A 16,180-nucleotide genomic window follows, 5' to 3' on the forward strand; every position below is an offset into this window, starting at 1 on the left:
GTCTTTGAATATTGTTGGTATCACAAATGCAAGTAATAAGCTAGACAGCTAACATTAAAACACCAGCACTCATAAAACCACACTTGGAAATGGCTCCTTTTTGATATAGAGTTACATGTAGAGTTTATTTATAAATAAGTGTTAACCAAACTGAGACATTGACTTAGGAGTTTACGAGGTGTCCCTGAAGGCGCCATCACCAAATCTCTTTTTGCGCATGCGCGCCGTGAGATATGAATAACTAAGCGTATGTAGAAAGGTGAGTAAGACAATAATATCTGAGCTCTGTGTCTGAAAACAAACAGCGTTTAACAACAGCAACGTGAGCTTTGAACTTCTATTGGCGCTAACACTTAAAAAGGTCTTTAAATAAGCACAGTATCGCTAATACTTTGTTTAAACAGTTGTTTATTCGTACGCACGTTGTTTTTGTACATTTTGTGTTGACAGACACATGTTGACATCGATATTTAAAGCTTGTCATGTGTGACGACTTTATTTTCCATCAATGAAATGGGATTTACCGGCAAGAGGGAAGTGCCGTGGGACTGTACGTCGTCTTTAGTTGGACAATCAAACTCCTGAACCTGCTCGGATACTTCAACGCGTTTTTTTTTTATTATCCATGGAAACTATTGGGAAGTTTGAGTTCAACAGGAAAGACCTGATTGGACATGGGGCTTTTGCAGTTGTGTTCAGAGGCAGACATAAAGAGGTAACTTTAATATGTGAGATCAAAAGTTTGTGTTCATTGATAACTGTAAGGATTTTGACGTTTTCCTGCGTTTATTTTACTTTTCTAAGAAACGTGACTGGGTAGTTGCTGTGAAATGTATCAACAAGAAAAACTTGGCCAAATCTCAGTCTCTGCTTGGTAAAGAAATCAAAATATTAAAGGTAATACGTTGAATTGTAATGTTGCCACACATATTGTCCGCCTCTGTGTATGTTTTTATCTAAAATGTTTTCCCATCTTCTCCAGGAACTCAAACATGAAAACATTGTCCGACTTCTTGACTATCAGGTAAACATGGAAATGTTTGTTTTTCTCTTTTCCCCTCTCTCCTCCTCTCACAAGCATCAGCACACACATATGCTCAGTTACCAAACTCCGTGACATCCATGGTTGAAATGTTGCCACAACATTGAACGTCACTTGTTCATGCACTACAGATTTGGCTGTTGGATGTTGTAGTTTTTCATGAGAGTAGTGAACTCAACGCCCTGAAGTGCAAACTGGTTTTATAACAGATGTATTAGCATTGAAGCATTGAAGCCACACAGCACAGGCCATTAGCCATTTGCTAAGAAGTGTGTTTGCGGGCTTTTATCTTCTCACCTTACTGACACCTGCGAGACAGCAGACAGGGATGAGCTGATCTCTCACTATTCCTAACAGATGGCAGGGTGCAGCCAGTTAAACAATGGATTATAAAACACAGAGTGCGTGTGAGTAGCATCTCACTGCTGACACACACCAGCTTGCAAAGCTAATGACTACACTCACGTCAGGCTGCAGTAGATGGCATTGTCTTCATTTACCTGCTATCTATTATTTAGTGATACATACTGCATCCTAATACCCAGGATGCTGTTTATACAAAATTACAAGAGGTAAATAGTTAAGTTTCACTCCACTTTCTAGCTTTAACTTGATATACAAGTCAAAAACTCATAACTGTAACTAATAACACCCTAAACAAATTACAATTTCCCCAACTCTTATCATCTTGCCGGTCTGTGACTTTTTCCGGCTGCTAAAATGGGGCGCCAAATACATTGAGGTGTGTTTGATGATTCAGGGGGGCTGGAGCCGGACAGGGGCCACAATGGGGTCCCATTTCAGGCCCCTGAGTTCAATGTTGACAGGGGGCCCAGAATTTCTTGACAAAGTGTCAAAAAAGTGTCATCTGAGAATAGGAAATGAGTTGTTGTCACTTGTTTAGTAACCTTTTGCACATTGATGGGTTGCTGGTATATTGTTTCCCACAATCCCGAATACAAAAAAAATAAAATGTATACAAATATGTATATACATGTTTTTATATATATTTGTATTTTTTGTATTCAGGATTGTGGGAAACAATATGTTGATCTCTCTGTCTGTACACACAAACTGAAAGATTGACAATAAAGTTGACTTTGACTATATGTCCTAATTATGCATTTGTGATTTATAAATGTGATTTTATTTTTGTCACTTTTCCCACTTTCATTCATATTCTTAACATAGGTTTCCAGTCACTATTTGAAAATGATAACAAGCATTGAATCTTGATTTCTCAACAGGAAATGGGAGGATGTGTGTATCTCGTCATGGAGGTGAGTATTTTTATAAACACTAAGAGTCTGTGGAAAAAGACATTCAAACCACCATCACTAACAAGGAAGCTTTGTCAAAGCTACTTCTAAGAGTTGTCTCATCTTTTCAGTACTGCAATGGAGGCGACCTGGCAGAGTACCTCCACTGTAAGTTTGCCACATCCTGCTGGGCTTAATTTAGCTTCTACAGTACTGTAAAGTCTTCCGTTTCCCCTGTGGTCAAAGCAAAAAAGGGGACATTCACATCACTTCTTGCTGCTGCATCGGAGATCAAACCTTCAGTTTGTTATGTGTAAACTTGTATTAGCAGCTTACTGTCGTACAGGCACGTCAGTTTAAATGCTTTTAAGAGGCTTGAGTAAGCTTTATCAGTGTTTTGAAGAAATAATAGGATTTTAAAGAGGCAACGCGCAGAACAACCACATAATTCAGGTTTCCAACATGTCAGTGGGAAAATTATCACTAATACTCCCTTTAGTGCTTAGCCCAGATAAAGCTAAACCCCAGGAATTGGCTTGTGATAAGTCTTTCCCTCTAGGTTTTTCCTATAAATTATGTAGAAACCATTACAAAATGAGTGGCAATAACAACTCCTTTTAAGCTTTCAGTTTATGACTATTCTGAGGACCTTATTTTACCACGTATGAATTTTCAGAATGATAAAAAACTTTTCTCACTACACCATGATGCTGAAAATGTCCTCTGCCTCAAGTTTCAAACCCTGCTCCAAAATATGATGATGCAACTGGAGTGCAAGGAGTTGATTTTTCCCAGGGTGAATTTACCTCCTCGATCTAATTCTGTCACATTGCCAGCGTCTCTTATTTTTTAGACTCGCCCCTTCTGTGGGCCTGCCAAGGAGGCTCATCTAGCTATTCGGAGAGCAACACTCAGTCAGTGTTGGAAAGGTTCACGCAGCACCCACATGACCTCACCCATCTGCCACTCACTTATCTCCTGTGCTCCAGTGGAAAATCACAGCAGCTAGAAATACTGGATGTGCGGGGAGGGGATGTGGGGGGGCTAGCGTGTCAGACGGCCCTCATATTCATATCCAAATGAAGCCCCCTCGTAAACAAAATTCTCTTCCAAGAAGTATGACAGCAGGGACGCTGATTAGAGATATGCATTTTTACACTGTATGGTGTTACTGTTGTTATTATTCTCTTAAAGATTGATGATTTTTGGAATTCCCCATTTCAATGAATCCCCTAAAACATCACTTCACTTTTTGTGCCCAAAAAGGCTCCTTAATAATCACTCAGAAGTTATACAAAAGTACCACTTAATGTCCTTTTGATTGACTCTTCAATTAATCTACTAGTTTATTTGATTTGATTTGGACTCTTAATTTGCTACAACAATTTTTTACCAAGCTTACTGGTCTGTCTTTATGCTTCTCTTTAGATTTTAGAAAATAAAATGCAAAATAGCTATTTATATGTTTCATTAATTATCAATTAATAGACTCAAGAGGCAACTATCATTCTTCATTTATCAAGTAAACCCAGAATTCAGCTTAGTTTGAACTTTTCCTTAGTTTGTATTACATTGGGATCTGCTAAAGCTTATATATATTGTTTTATATAAAAGAGTTCAACCTAGAATTAGATTATAAAATATCAAAATAACAGTTCATAGCTTGGAATTCATGTCGCTTCACGCATTCACGTGTATCTACATACCATGCATTATGGTGAACCTTTCATTCACTGCCTTGCTAACTTCCTCTTGAATCCTTTCATGTATCTCATCCCTCAGCCAAGGGCACGTTAAGTGAGGACACCATCCGAGTATTCCTGCATCAGATCGGTCAAGCCATGAAGGTCCTGCAGAGCAAAGGCATTCTCCACAGAGACCTGAAACCCCAAAACATCCTACTCTGCCACCCCGAGGGGCGCAGGTCCAGCCCCAACAACACCTGCCTCAAGATAGGTAAGGACCTAATACTGCAGAGTGTGAGAGGAAGGGAACGAACAGTTTGTCTGTGAAAATACAATGGTTCATGGAGTGAGTTGATTGCTCACTACTCACACAAACAAACACTCTACTAGGAATGTGCAAAAATAATAATACAAAATCTGATATTAGACTAGAGATATTGTCTTAGATTTTTGAATATATAATAGGTAATATGGCAAAAGTATTGTCTTTCAGTGGTTTTAAAATGCTGCATTACAGTAACTGATGTCATTTTCTAAACTCACATGTGTGGTGTAGCTGTTTCATAAATGTTGCTTTACCCACTTAGTTATTATATCAACACTTCTGAAAAATCGTATTGTGTAAACCTTTTCTAAATGCAGCTATAATCAACCCTACAACCATGTTGCAATATCAATGGAGGTACAGTATATGTCTAAAAATATCCTGATATTTGGTTTTCTCCATTCCTACCCTCGACTGTTTGTCCCTCACCTGACGTTTCCCACACTCCAGCTGACTTTGGGTTTGCACGTCACCTCCAGACAAACACTATGGCAGCCACGCTGTGTGGCTCTCCCATGTACATGGTGAGTAGTAATCTCAGGTTTAATCTAACATCAAGGTGTAATGTCACCATGACTCTAAACTGGTGTCTGTGTTTGTCTGCACGCAGGCTCCTGAGGTCATCATGTCCCAGAACTATGATGCCAAGGCTGATCTGTGGAGCATAGGTACTATTGTGTACCAGTGTCTGACCGGGAAGGCACCTTTTCACGTGAGAGGCACACAAAAATAAAAACATACAAAACTGAAACATCATTCTTTTTAGGTGTGAAGGCAAGGCAAGTTTTTAATATATCACATTTCAACAACAAGGCAGGTATATAGGTAAATGTACAATTAAGAACAGTAATTAAAAGCTTAGATAATAAAAAATAAAAAGATGCAAAACTAAAATAAACCAGCTATAAAATACAAGTTACAGTGCAGTTTATGAAATTACAAATATTGGATTTAATACAATGAAGAAAAGTCTTCGGCCTTGATTTGAATGAACTTAGAGTCACAGTGGACCTGCAGTTTTGTAGATTTGGTTCCACAGATATAGAGGGTAAAATGTAAGAAAATGGAGTCAGCATCAGCCAAAAAATGCTTGCTAAGGACCCTTACATGGGTTAGTTTTGCTTTACTTAGAAAGGGCATTCTCATTATTGTGAGCACAAAAGAGAACATGATGCATCCCAGGTGACACTCACCCTGGTCTTCAGGGTTGTTAGTTGGAAACTTCTGCAACCTCTTGACCACTTGTTAGGAAAGCACCTTATTTACAGATGGAGGACAAGTGGAAATGGCTGCAGGCCATTTTTCCAAACCCAGAATAAATAATGTTTCACAACCCTTGGTATTACTTTCTACTGTTCACGTGGCTGTCAGATGACACAACTGAACTGTGCAGATTGCCTAAGTCGTGACTTATGTATAAACAGATGCTAATGTTTTCTTTCTTTGGTCCCTTCTTTGACTGAAGTCCATTTCATCCCCATATAAGAGCAGCAAAAGGAGAATAAACACTCTGTTGTTTGACCTCTTTTTACCTTTTGAGGTTATTTATGATGCCGTTTCCTTGAATTAATTTCCCTTTAATGAGAGGGAAGATTGCCTTCTATTTCTGCCAGGCAGGTCCCTGAGTTGAGATAAGTGCAGGGGTTGGTGTGAGGACAGCTGCTGCCGCTCATGAGGATGATGTTTATGATTGGCATCACCAAGCATTCCACCTATTATTAACACCTACATATTATTTATGTTTGGCTGATATGCTCTGTGGCATACAGAGTAGCAATGCAGTCAAATAAATAGTCTGACTTTCATCTATAATTCATTTGAACGCATGTTTAAAGATGCAGGTGTCATTTGTTTGTGTTTGTGTACAGGCCAGCACACCGCAGGAGCTCCGTCAGTTTTATGAAAGCAACAGCACCCTCTTACCCAGGTCAGTGGACAACGACAACGACAACAACAATATCTATATCTGTGCACACAATACGCAGAGGAGATGACAGGAGAGGGGGGGGAAACAGGGATTACGGGGGATCTGTCTTCTCTGCATTCAGTTTTCTGATGTGTGAATGTGAATGATGTCCGGTGTGCCGACAGACAGTTTACAAACCATGTAGCTTCACACACATGAACACAGAAATATATATTGGGTAGTTAGCACTTAATAAATCCCATACCCCCATTAAAAATAATCCTCTTGTGTAAGTAACTGACACCTAACAGGGCTAATCATCAAGAACTTGCCTATGAAATACTTCTCTATATGGGGTGTTTTACATGTAAAAGTGTGAGACTATGCTTTGAAATCAGTTACCAAATGCCTATTGGCTGGCTATTTAAAGTCATATCAACCCACATGCTCAGAGCTTGGATCTGGAAAGCGTTCAAAGGTCTTTTCATGTTATACTTTGCCAGGCGGCGTAATGGCTGGTGGCCACGCTTATCTTTCGCTGTGATAAAGCCACATGTTGAGATGCAGGGGGGAGACATAGTTGGTTGTTTTCTTGTCATTCTATATTCTAGGTTCAAGGTTCTTTATTGTCAAACTAACATAGCTACAGAGTAATTATGTCGTTGAAAATCTTAGGTCACAGGCTATATATAGCATGTGCTGAGCTGCCAGCTAGTGACCTGCACGCTTATCATTTTCCACTTGACCCACACAGCTCCACACACATGTAAATACACACACACACACACACACACACACACACACACACACACACACACACACACACACACACACACACACACACACACACACACACACTTGGAGGCGAGTGTTATGATGCCCTAGGGTTTTGAATTGAAGCGGCAAATAAGATTAAATATTCACACATTTTAAAGCTCACTCTGATCTTACCAAACCCAAGTGACCTAAATAGTATTTATTTTAAGACTACATCAGTTATGCAAACACACTGAACTATATATAAAATCACTTAAAATAATAGCAGCGTAAGTAATTTACAGTGTATAAAGCTGTATGCAGAAATTAACCACCCTCAATAATTTTTATCATTTTTCATAGCATCCCAAAAGAGACTTCTAGTAACTTAAGACATCTACTTTTGGGGCTTCTGCAGAGGAGCAACCAAAAACGAATCAGCTTTGGTAAGCCTCTTTCCTTTTTAACATTTAGAACCTGTTTTCAGCATTCTATTTTAAAAAGCCTCTCTTACATTTTGATCTTTTTTTATTTGCAGATGAGTTTTTTCACCATCCTTTCTTGGAGATCAGGTCATCCACAAAGAAATGTATGGACTCTATGTAACTCGTTTCTGTACAGTTTAAAAGCAATACATATGTTGTTCTAGCTGGTGTACTAACGATATCACTTTTATGGTTTTCTTTCACAGGTTCTCCAGCTGCTCCCGTGCTTCCATTTCCCGGCTCAGGCTCGGCCAGTTCCTCTGACAGCTCCTCCACATCCCATCCGGCCTCCCCTCAAGTACGTACATCTATCTGTTGTGGATTTATTATTTTTTATGTGTATATATAAGGTCATCATTTGTTCTTCATATTTGAAATTCGGTTTATTTGGTGCATAATGGTTCATACTTAAACACAGTAAGAGAAATTAAAATGTAAATAAAAATATTATTATCAAAACTACAATAAAAAATAAATAAATGCTTACACAAAACATAAATATGCAAATAAGAAAATACAATAGAAATATAGCAAATAAGGAATAGTACATCTGTATTGAAAGTCAAAGAGCTATTCAGTTTTAATGTGATAGTAATGTACAGAAATTTGCAAAATTGTCAGATAATTATTTTATGTTTTCCTAGCATTCCGAAGGAGAAATGCACCGTCTTCAGCCCAAATTGCGCTATTCACCTTCACAGGACACCCCCGGGTTCCTGAAAGAAATAGCCAATCACGACACTAAGAACACGTCATGTTACACAGAGGACTATGTCATGGTGCCTGCCCAGTATCCAAGTAAGTGGCTGAACCTCACTCTGCAGAAATCAGATTATTTTGTTTTGTGTGTGACTTTTCCTATTTTGCTGCTTTGAAGGTGATTGCATATGTGAGTTGGAAGTTGGGTCACCCATTGAGAGTTGCCTGATATATAGTGGGTGAGTATATGTACAAAAACACAGTAACAGTAATAAAACGTCCTACGATTCATTGGCTGTAGAAAAAACGCAAAATTGATTTGTTGAGAAATGTTTTTCAAAATCTTTTGTTATTCAACAATATCATGTGCAGACCAAACTAACATATTTCTTTCTTTAGGAGTTTTCCACTTGCTGAGAGAAATGCAGGAAAGACACCTCCCCCCTCTCCCCTGCTGCACTCTCCCTCCAAGCCCACTGGGTAAGATAAAGCCAGGCTGGTTCAGATTTTGTGAAAGATAAAAAAGTGTTCTGAGATTCTGTACATATCTTAGATTACATTTGAGCTCAAACCAAGTAACCATCTCCTGACCTGAAAAGTGAAGTCAATGCGAAAGTGTCCTAGATATCATTATGAAGAAAAAAATGAATAATAATATATATCATATAACTATGATAAATTGGTTGCAAAATGTGGTAGTATGGAAGTCTATGAAAAAATGACCCCACATTTAACTTGTTTAATAAATTACCAAATTAGAAAAAGATAGACTTCATTCTGAGAAGTAAAACTTCTTGAAAGTGTTTTAATTGCATCCAAGTAAATTAAGACGACATTCTTTTTTTTAAAAAGTGGTTTTACTAAGCTCTTCCCTCTCTTGTAACTTCTGGTTGTAAAAAAACCCAATAATGGCTCCTTAAATTAATTGTAGGTTCAACATTATAATTTATAGGTTTAGAACATGTGCATTCACGTAATTTATTTATTTATATGTGAATTCACATTCCTGTGTGTCTATTTAATTGACTCACTCTTTTATTAATGCAGCAAGCCTGTTGATATGATTGGCCGTACGTGCACACCCTCAGTGCCCATTCCTGTCCCATCACAAATCCACAACTACCACCGTATGGAGCAGAACCTGCAACCTGTTGGCCTGCATGGCTCCACCAGGCACGTATAGTCACTCTGTTTTCTCAACTCTGCTCCCATCCCACTTCAGTTCCTCTCTGTTCTCTTCTGCATTTTTGTAAAGTTGTCTCGTGTCATGCAGGGCCACACTCTGCTGTGCCGACAGCGACTCCCCACAGTCCGTAGGCTGCAGAGCTCCAAGTTCAAGATTTACCTTCAACACCCCACGGCTGGCAACTAGAGGAGCCTTTACACAGCAGTCCTCCCCGCTAGGTATGTGTCTCGATCAGCTTTTTTTCAACTCTCTACATCACACTTAACTCACTACATGGGGATTCATCAGTGCAATGCAATGTCACTTGTATTGGCCACTAGGATAATTAAGGTGTGAGCAAAAACCACCATATTAAATATGTCACTTTGATAATATCCCAAAGATTTTATGTTGACATAATTGCATTTGTTTTTTAAATCACTTAGCTGGAATATGCACAATTCTTGCCATACTTCTGGTTCAATGGTTTAATCTTTGTAACACTTTGTACTCCAGCTGGAATGACGCCAAAAACCTTGGAGCAGACTCTCCCACTCAGTACAAACACTGGACTGCAGGACCCCCCCAGTCCCAAGGTCAGCCTCATGCGAACTAGTACATTACCAGTACATTCATGAACATTTGTGTCACAATGCTCGCAGAATATTAATTAGTGCAATTTTGTTTCACTTTTTCAAAAAGTGCCTCATTTTATACAAGTGCACAGACTAACAGCAGCTCAGGCAGAACAATCAAATCAAATTATAATGAAATCCAACACCACCTCATTGTAAAGTACACATGCTAGAATAACAATTGTATGTATTCATTTATTTTAACAGTGCACATTAATCATGCCAAGAGGCTATTTTTCATCTGTAGTCCCTGGACATATTTTGTAAGTCATCCTAAAGACACATTTCAGATAAGCTTGAAAGACAATTGGTTTATTTTCAAATACAGGTCAAATCAAGACTGCCAAGCCGCAGGATGACAGTCCATGACCTGCAAACCCCTGACTCGTCTCCTGTTCTCCAGACCAACCTCAGCAGGAAATCAGCCAATAAAGGCGGCCTTTTTAAAAGTTCAGAACGGTATAATATGATTACATTATTATTATTTAACTATCTTTATATATGATAATATAACCTACAAAGTCATATTACAGTGGAATGAATCAGCACTTGTCACTTCTAATTGAGACTGCCATTCAAATGAATCCTGCCACCTGGCACCGAGAGATGTCACACAGTATAAAATATATGCCACCTGATACATTATTAAACGCTGTCCATGGTGTGTGTGGATGTATGTCCAGATCACTAAGCACAGCCCGGCTATCTGACATGCTATTGAAGGCCGCCTTTGGAGCTCACCTTTTTGAAGATGGAAGCACGGAGAGCCTGAACGCTGAGAAAAGCATGGACGTTACAGGTAACATTTAAACAAATGCTTCTCGATTTATTTCTACTGATACTGTTTGTCTGTCGTCACCAGTATTTAAGATAAGATGAGATCATCCTTTGTTAGTCTCACAGCAGGGAATGTGTTACTGTTAAAGCAGCAAAGGGGACAGTGCAACAAGATACATAAGTAAATAAAGGCAAATAATAAGTAAACGGTAAGACTAACAAAAAAATAGAAGACGGACTGCATGGTTGAAATTCACATGTTCGCACCTGTTATATTAAATATTGATACTGCACATAATGATCGTTTTGCATAAGAGTTTATATTACACCAAATATTATTTTTAAGACGATGTATTTAGTTTGAAATTCAATTTTATACCAGAATAAAGTGAAATCACCCTTTATATGTATGTAAAGAAAACACTTTATATAATAATTCAATTAATACCTACGTCGAAAAGATATGTGAAATATAATGTAGTTAAATTATTTTGGTGGCAAGTTGATATTACATGCAAAGCATATATTTTGAGGGAACTACTGCTGTGCATTTGGCCATGTCATTTACTCAGCTGCAGTTTAGGGACATCATTGCCTTTAGCTTAAACCTTTATTTGCTCCCACAGCTCCACCTTCTGGTTGTGAGAGAGACTTTCCGGGCTCAGACAGCCCCCCTCCTGTGGTCTTCACGATGGGTTCTCCCTCGAGAGGAGGCACTCCTCCTGATAGCACACTGTCAAGGATGTTCTCAGGTAGGTGTGAGAAATATTGACTGTTGAGTGAATTCATTTTAAACCCTTTTTTAAGTTTGTATTGTAGTAGGTGTGTGAGATGTCCCTGGGATCAGTCTTCTTAGTCATTTAAAAATTGCAATCATATTTCTGCTGTTCAGTAGTTTTTGTCTTTGTCTTAAATGCAGGCTCCCCCAGCTACATTAACTCAGCCATGCTACTGAACAGTCGCCTTCTGCAGGGAGGAAGTCGTAGAAACAGTGAGACTGAAGCCATGGATGCTAGTCTGGTCTTTCACCCTCCAGAGCTCCCTGAAGACACACTGATGGAGGTACAGAATAATACTACGATGATACTGTGGGGGGAAACCTCCAGGTTGTTTTTAAGTTACATACATAATGTATTTTTGGTAGATCAATCAACCAAGCCAACATTTGATCTATATAGCACCTTTTGAGCAAATCAAATCCACTCCCAAGTGCTTTTCAAGAGATTGACATAAGATGAGCCTAATATTAAAGGATTCTGAATGTTTCAGTATTCACAGTATTTGTTCTTTTCCCAGCCGACTCATACAGATGCTCTGAGCGACCTGCGTTTCACCTTGGCTTTTGTCGTCTGTGTCATGGAATTGGCTTCTTCTAAAGACTCGGGGGTGGATGCCACCAGCAACCCTGATGTTTCCTTTCTAGAGCAGAGCTTGGTGACAGATCAGATCAGCCTGCTGAGTAAAGAATGGAGGTGAGAGGCATGATATATTTGTATCAATATGTACAAACGCTACTTTCCCTAAGAACTTGGAAATGACTGCTGTTTGGTTTGTGCATATTCCAGCTACGCAGAGCAGTTGGTGTTGTACATGAAGGCTGAGGAGTTTCTGTCATCGGCACTGCACACCGCTAAAGAGACGATCAAACAAGGCAAACTTGTTCCCTCTGCTACAGTCAAGCAAGGTGAGACCAACCGAAAGTGAAGACCGGTCCACTACCAGTTATTAACTAATAAGCTGTTTACCTCACTTTTTGGAGGTAACCAGGATCGTCTTTGATTTGTAAGACAACATCACACTTCACTTGAACATTGATTTCCTAAGAAAAAAAATACAACAAATAAATACATAGATATACATTTATGGAATTGTGGAAAAGTGGAATTACTATTCAAGTGTACACTTTAAAGGCAACTACAAATTGGTCACAACTCAAACAATGATCTAAATACTAGTATATGATTTATATAGTATATTAACATGGTATAGAATTCAATAGATGGCCCCATTGTCAACTAAACCTCTACCCGATCCAGCTATTTGATTCAGTATCGATGCAATAACTATCAGTACATAATCATGTGTTCCTTTGTGCAGTGATAAAGAAGTTGAATGAATTGTACAAGCGCTGTGTTACATACTGTCGCAACCTCAACCATCGCCTTCAGACCTTCTTGCTGGACAAGCAGAAGCTAATGGACCGCTTCAATGGTCTCACAGCAGAGAAACTCATCTACAGCCACACTGTGCACATGGTGAGCTCACCTCGCAGCAGGGGATGTTGATATTCACTTCAAATCTAATTCTAAATGCATATGTCCAGCATGCATCTATATCTTAGACGTAATGCATGTGTTCCTGCTGCATTCAGGTACAGAGTGCTGCTCTAGACGAGATGTTCCAGTATGGCACAGCATCAGTCCAGCGCTACCAAAGAGCCCTTTTGCTGATGGAGGGTCTGTCCCGGATCATCACAGAGCAGAAGGACATTGACAGCATAGATAAATGTATGTGGCAGAACTTTGACACACAAATAACAATATGGTCGTTTAAATTCTAAACTTAGGCATTAGAAATGAACCGTACCGTATAGTACCCAATAATCGGTACTGTCGGTTTTGTTGGACCGATCAGTCTCATTATTTGTTTGCAATCAAGCATCAGACTATTGGATAACATTGTTCACGCTCTTAATACATTTATATTGAGATGTATTTATATTAAGACTGCTGAATATTACGTAAAATATAGCCAACAGCAATTCATTTGTTATAAGAACCGTTCAGCTTCTGAGAGATCTCACTCCAGACAGTTTTGTAGCAGCACTTTCACAAGAAATGTGGACATTTTATATTAACAGCATTAAGCGTTTTGTTAGATATGTTGAACTGTTTCTTCTGGAAATTATTATTTTTTTTAAATAAAGTTGGATATTCCATAATTCATTTTAAGTTCTTTTTTAGTTGTCCTGTCACCTGGAGCACTTTTATTTTCAAATTAGTTTGATTCAGGGTGAGAGAAGGTCCTGTATCTTGGTGGAGTTGTTCTAATAGTCAATGTTTTATTATGAAAATACAAATGAGTTTTACTTTTCTATGAAAGAAACAAACAAACAAATATTTGTGTAAGCTGATGAAAAATGAATAGAAATAAAAATGGCAAGCTGCGAAAAAATAAAGAGTAAAAGAATCTTGAGAATCAGAATCGTTCCAAAAAACTGCATCTCTAGCTGGACTTATACTAAATACAATAGGTGTCATTTTAAATCCTATGTGTTTTAATCTCTCTTTTCTCAGGTAAGCAGTGTATTGAGAGACGCCTTACTGCACTACAGACCTAACAGTAGCCGCAAGTTCTACAACTGAAGCCACACAAACTGCATTATCTTGACTCATCCATCGCCCTAGATGGATCGATGAATGTCAATACACTCAAGCACTTTTGACCTGTCTTAAGGGAAATGACCACTGGAGCATCTGCTCTCATCCCACCAGCCACTCTGTAACCTTTACATAAATGCTCAGAAAAGACTGCAGGTCCTGTTGTGTACAGGTTCACGGTGACAGATTGTGGCATGATTGTTTGAATACTTCAATCAGGGAAATTGTTTTCAGTATAGTGTTGTTTTCTTACAGAATGTACAAGTTAGTGTGTTGTTTTGTGTTTTGCACATAGAATCAGATTATATATTAACTGATTTTGAATGTGTGTTGTACTTGAAACAAGAAACAAATAAGGTGTTTTCTGTATTTGTAGCACTGGTTTTATATGAATTAAGAATGTTTTGGATGAGATGACCAAATGTGTTGCGGTTATAGTAAAACTGTGCCTGCTTATTCACATTTTGCGTCACAAGAGAGTAGTAGATGACGCATAATAATTGTCATCATTGTAATCTAGACTTACAGTCTACGGTCATATTAACTTACATCTTAGACTGCAATAAGTATATTTTGACATTTGAATGTGATTTTTGTTTTACAACCACTGATCCAACAATGCCCTGTGGTGATGTAGTTAACTGCATGCTACATTGATTTTGTTTATCAGATAAGTGTTTGTATCTGTGCACATTAGATTTTGTAAAAGATGGTATATTTGAATGATTGTGTGTTTTATTTTTGCCTGATAGTAATCCTACACTAGTTTCTCACAAATGAATGTACACATATGAAAATGTTAGTGTTCAAAGGTAAGTTTGTAAGAATGTATCAAATTGTCTCTTTTACTTGTATTTTATGACTGCCAGTGACATTTGCCAAAATAATTGTAAAACACTGTGTGATGAAAATAAATAATATTTATTGTAAAACGATAGAGCTCTTTAAATCTGATTTATTCTCCATCCTAAATCAAATATCTCGAAGCACAACTTGAACATTACAATTAGAGCTGGATTCAGTTTCTTAAGACTAAATACAAATCAGGCCTTTTTACAGAAAAACAATGCTGTGTTTTATTTCGTCGGGACACCACTTCCTGGACACAGACCGAGATCCGGGTTATATAAAGGTTGCCGCGGTCGCCATGTTGCTGAATGAAATTAGCTCCAAAACATTGAATAGCCGATAGCAATATCGATATTTTTTCCCCCGTGAAATAACATTTGTTACAGCATGTAACTTATTGTAAATATGACTTAGGATTTATGAAACCTCTACAGAAGCCCCATTCCCCGTAAGTAACCCCGTTGAGGTGATATAATGTATTTTTTCAGTGGAAGCTGGCCTGCTAGTAATAACAAGCTAACATCGTTAGCATTGGCTAGCATGCCTCCCGTATCAATTATCATTATAATTGCTTGAAATGGCTCATGCGGAATTATTGCAAGTGTTGCAGTTTACTATTTGTGATGTACTGTGAAAATATTTCCCCCCCCCTACCCATAGTCCCTACCTAAATATTGTGATAATTGCCGGTGTTTATGTCTTAGTGTAATGCTACTTGTGTTAGCTAACGTTACGCCCCGTAGCGAAACTGCAAGTAGCTAACGTTAACGTCTTTGATACTACCATGTACATCTAATTGAGATATGTAGTAATGCTATTGTGTTGTGAAAAAATAGTAACGCCAGTCTACTACAAAATGTCTCCCCGTTATAATGTGCTGTTAATATGCCTTCACTAATCGTACAAATCTCCATCACCAGTATCAGTACTGCTGTCACCTTTGTTTAATATGTTGATTGCTTTAGCTGATTTACAGTGATAAACAGCCTCATTCTTTATCCAGTTATGTATATATATTTCGTTAGCTTAAAAGTTCACACAAGTGTAAAGATTGACAATAGCTATAATAACTTAATGAGATTAATAAGGCTTTATTGTCAAATGCACAGTAGCTAGCTACAGTGTAGTTATGGCAAGGAAAAGTCCCATGCTCCTCCAACAATGCACCCTAAATATAAACAAGACATTAAACTAATTAAAAAAACAACAACAATAAA

The 16,180-nt window shown here is 38.2% G+C and overlaps 2 protein-coding genes across 3 annotated transcripts in view; both read left to right on the forward strand.

Annotated features, from left to right (window-relative positions):
* Nucleotides 1–220: 220 nt before the first annotated feature.
* Nucleotides 221–15,049, forward strand: ulk1a (unc-51 like autophagy activating kinase 1a). 2 transcript variants are annotated; one of them, XM_034091599.2, is made up of 27 exons: nt 221–715; nt 805–897; nt 983–1,024; nt 2,290–2,322; nt 2,433–2,469; nt 4,084–4,257; nt 4,762–4,835; nt 4,922–5,023; nt 6,180–6,238; nt 7,337–7,419; nt 7,512–7,562; nt 7,665–7,756; nt 8,103–8,256; nt 8,336–8,396; nt 8,557–8,637; nt 9,205–9,330; nt 9,431–9,561; nt 9,839–9,918; nt 10,286–10,416; nt 10,641–10,756; nt 11,361–11,486; nt 11,654–11,796; nt 12,031–12,206; nt 12,300–12,418; nt 12,832–12,989; nt 13,106–13,241; nt 14,031–15,049. In XM_034091599.2, exons 1-27 carry the CDS (start codon nt 626–628, stop codon nt 14,072–14,074), a joined length of 2,712 nt encoding a protein of 903 aa, XP_033947490.1. In that variant the 5' UTR covers nt 221–625; the 3' UTR covers nt 14,075–15,049. The 2 variants fall into 2 exon arrangements, with proteins under 2 accessions (XP_033947490.1, XP_033947491.1); XM_034091600.2 differs by having other exon boundaries at nt 8,160–8,256.
* Nucleotides 15,050–15,255: 206 nt separating this feature from the next.
* The window catches only part of ep400 (E1A binding protein p400), a 32,529-nt gene continuing 31,604 nt past the window's right edge, over nt 15,256–16,180 (forward strand). Inside the window, 1 exon segment of the mRNA XM_071204394.1 lies at nt 15,256–15,411. The gene's annotated coding sequence lies outside the window, so the exon portion shown is untranslated.

The sequence above is a fragment of the Pseudochaenichthys georgianus genome, chromosome 9 (genome assembly GCF_902827115.2).
Source record: "Pseudochaenichthys georgianus chromosome 9, fPseGeo1.2, whole genome shotgun sequence".
Taxonomy (NCBI): domain Eukaryota; kingdom Metazoa; phylum Chordata; class Actinopteri; order Perciformes; family Channichthyidae; genus Pseudochaenichthys; species Pseudochaenichthys georgianus.

Coding starts and splice junctions, on each gene's coding strand:
- ulk1a (XM_034091599.2), top strand. CDS start 626: ATGGAAACTATTGGGAAGTTTGAGTTCAACAGGAAAGACCTGATTGGA. Junction 11,797..12,030: donor CTGAAGACACACTGATGGAG/GTACAGAATAAT, acceptor TTCTTTTCCCAG/CCGACTCATACAGATGCTCT. Junction 12,990..13,105: donor ACAGCCACACTGTGCACATG/GTGAGCTCACCT, acceptor TGCTGCATTCAG/GTACAGAGTGCTGCTCTAGA.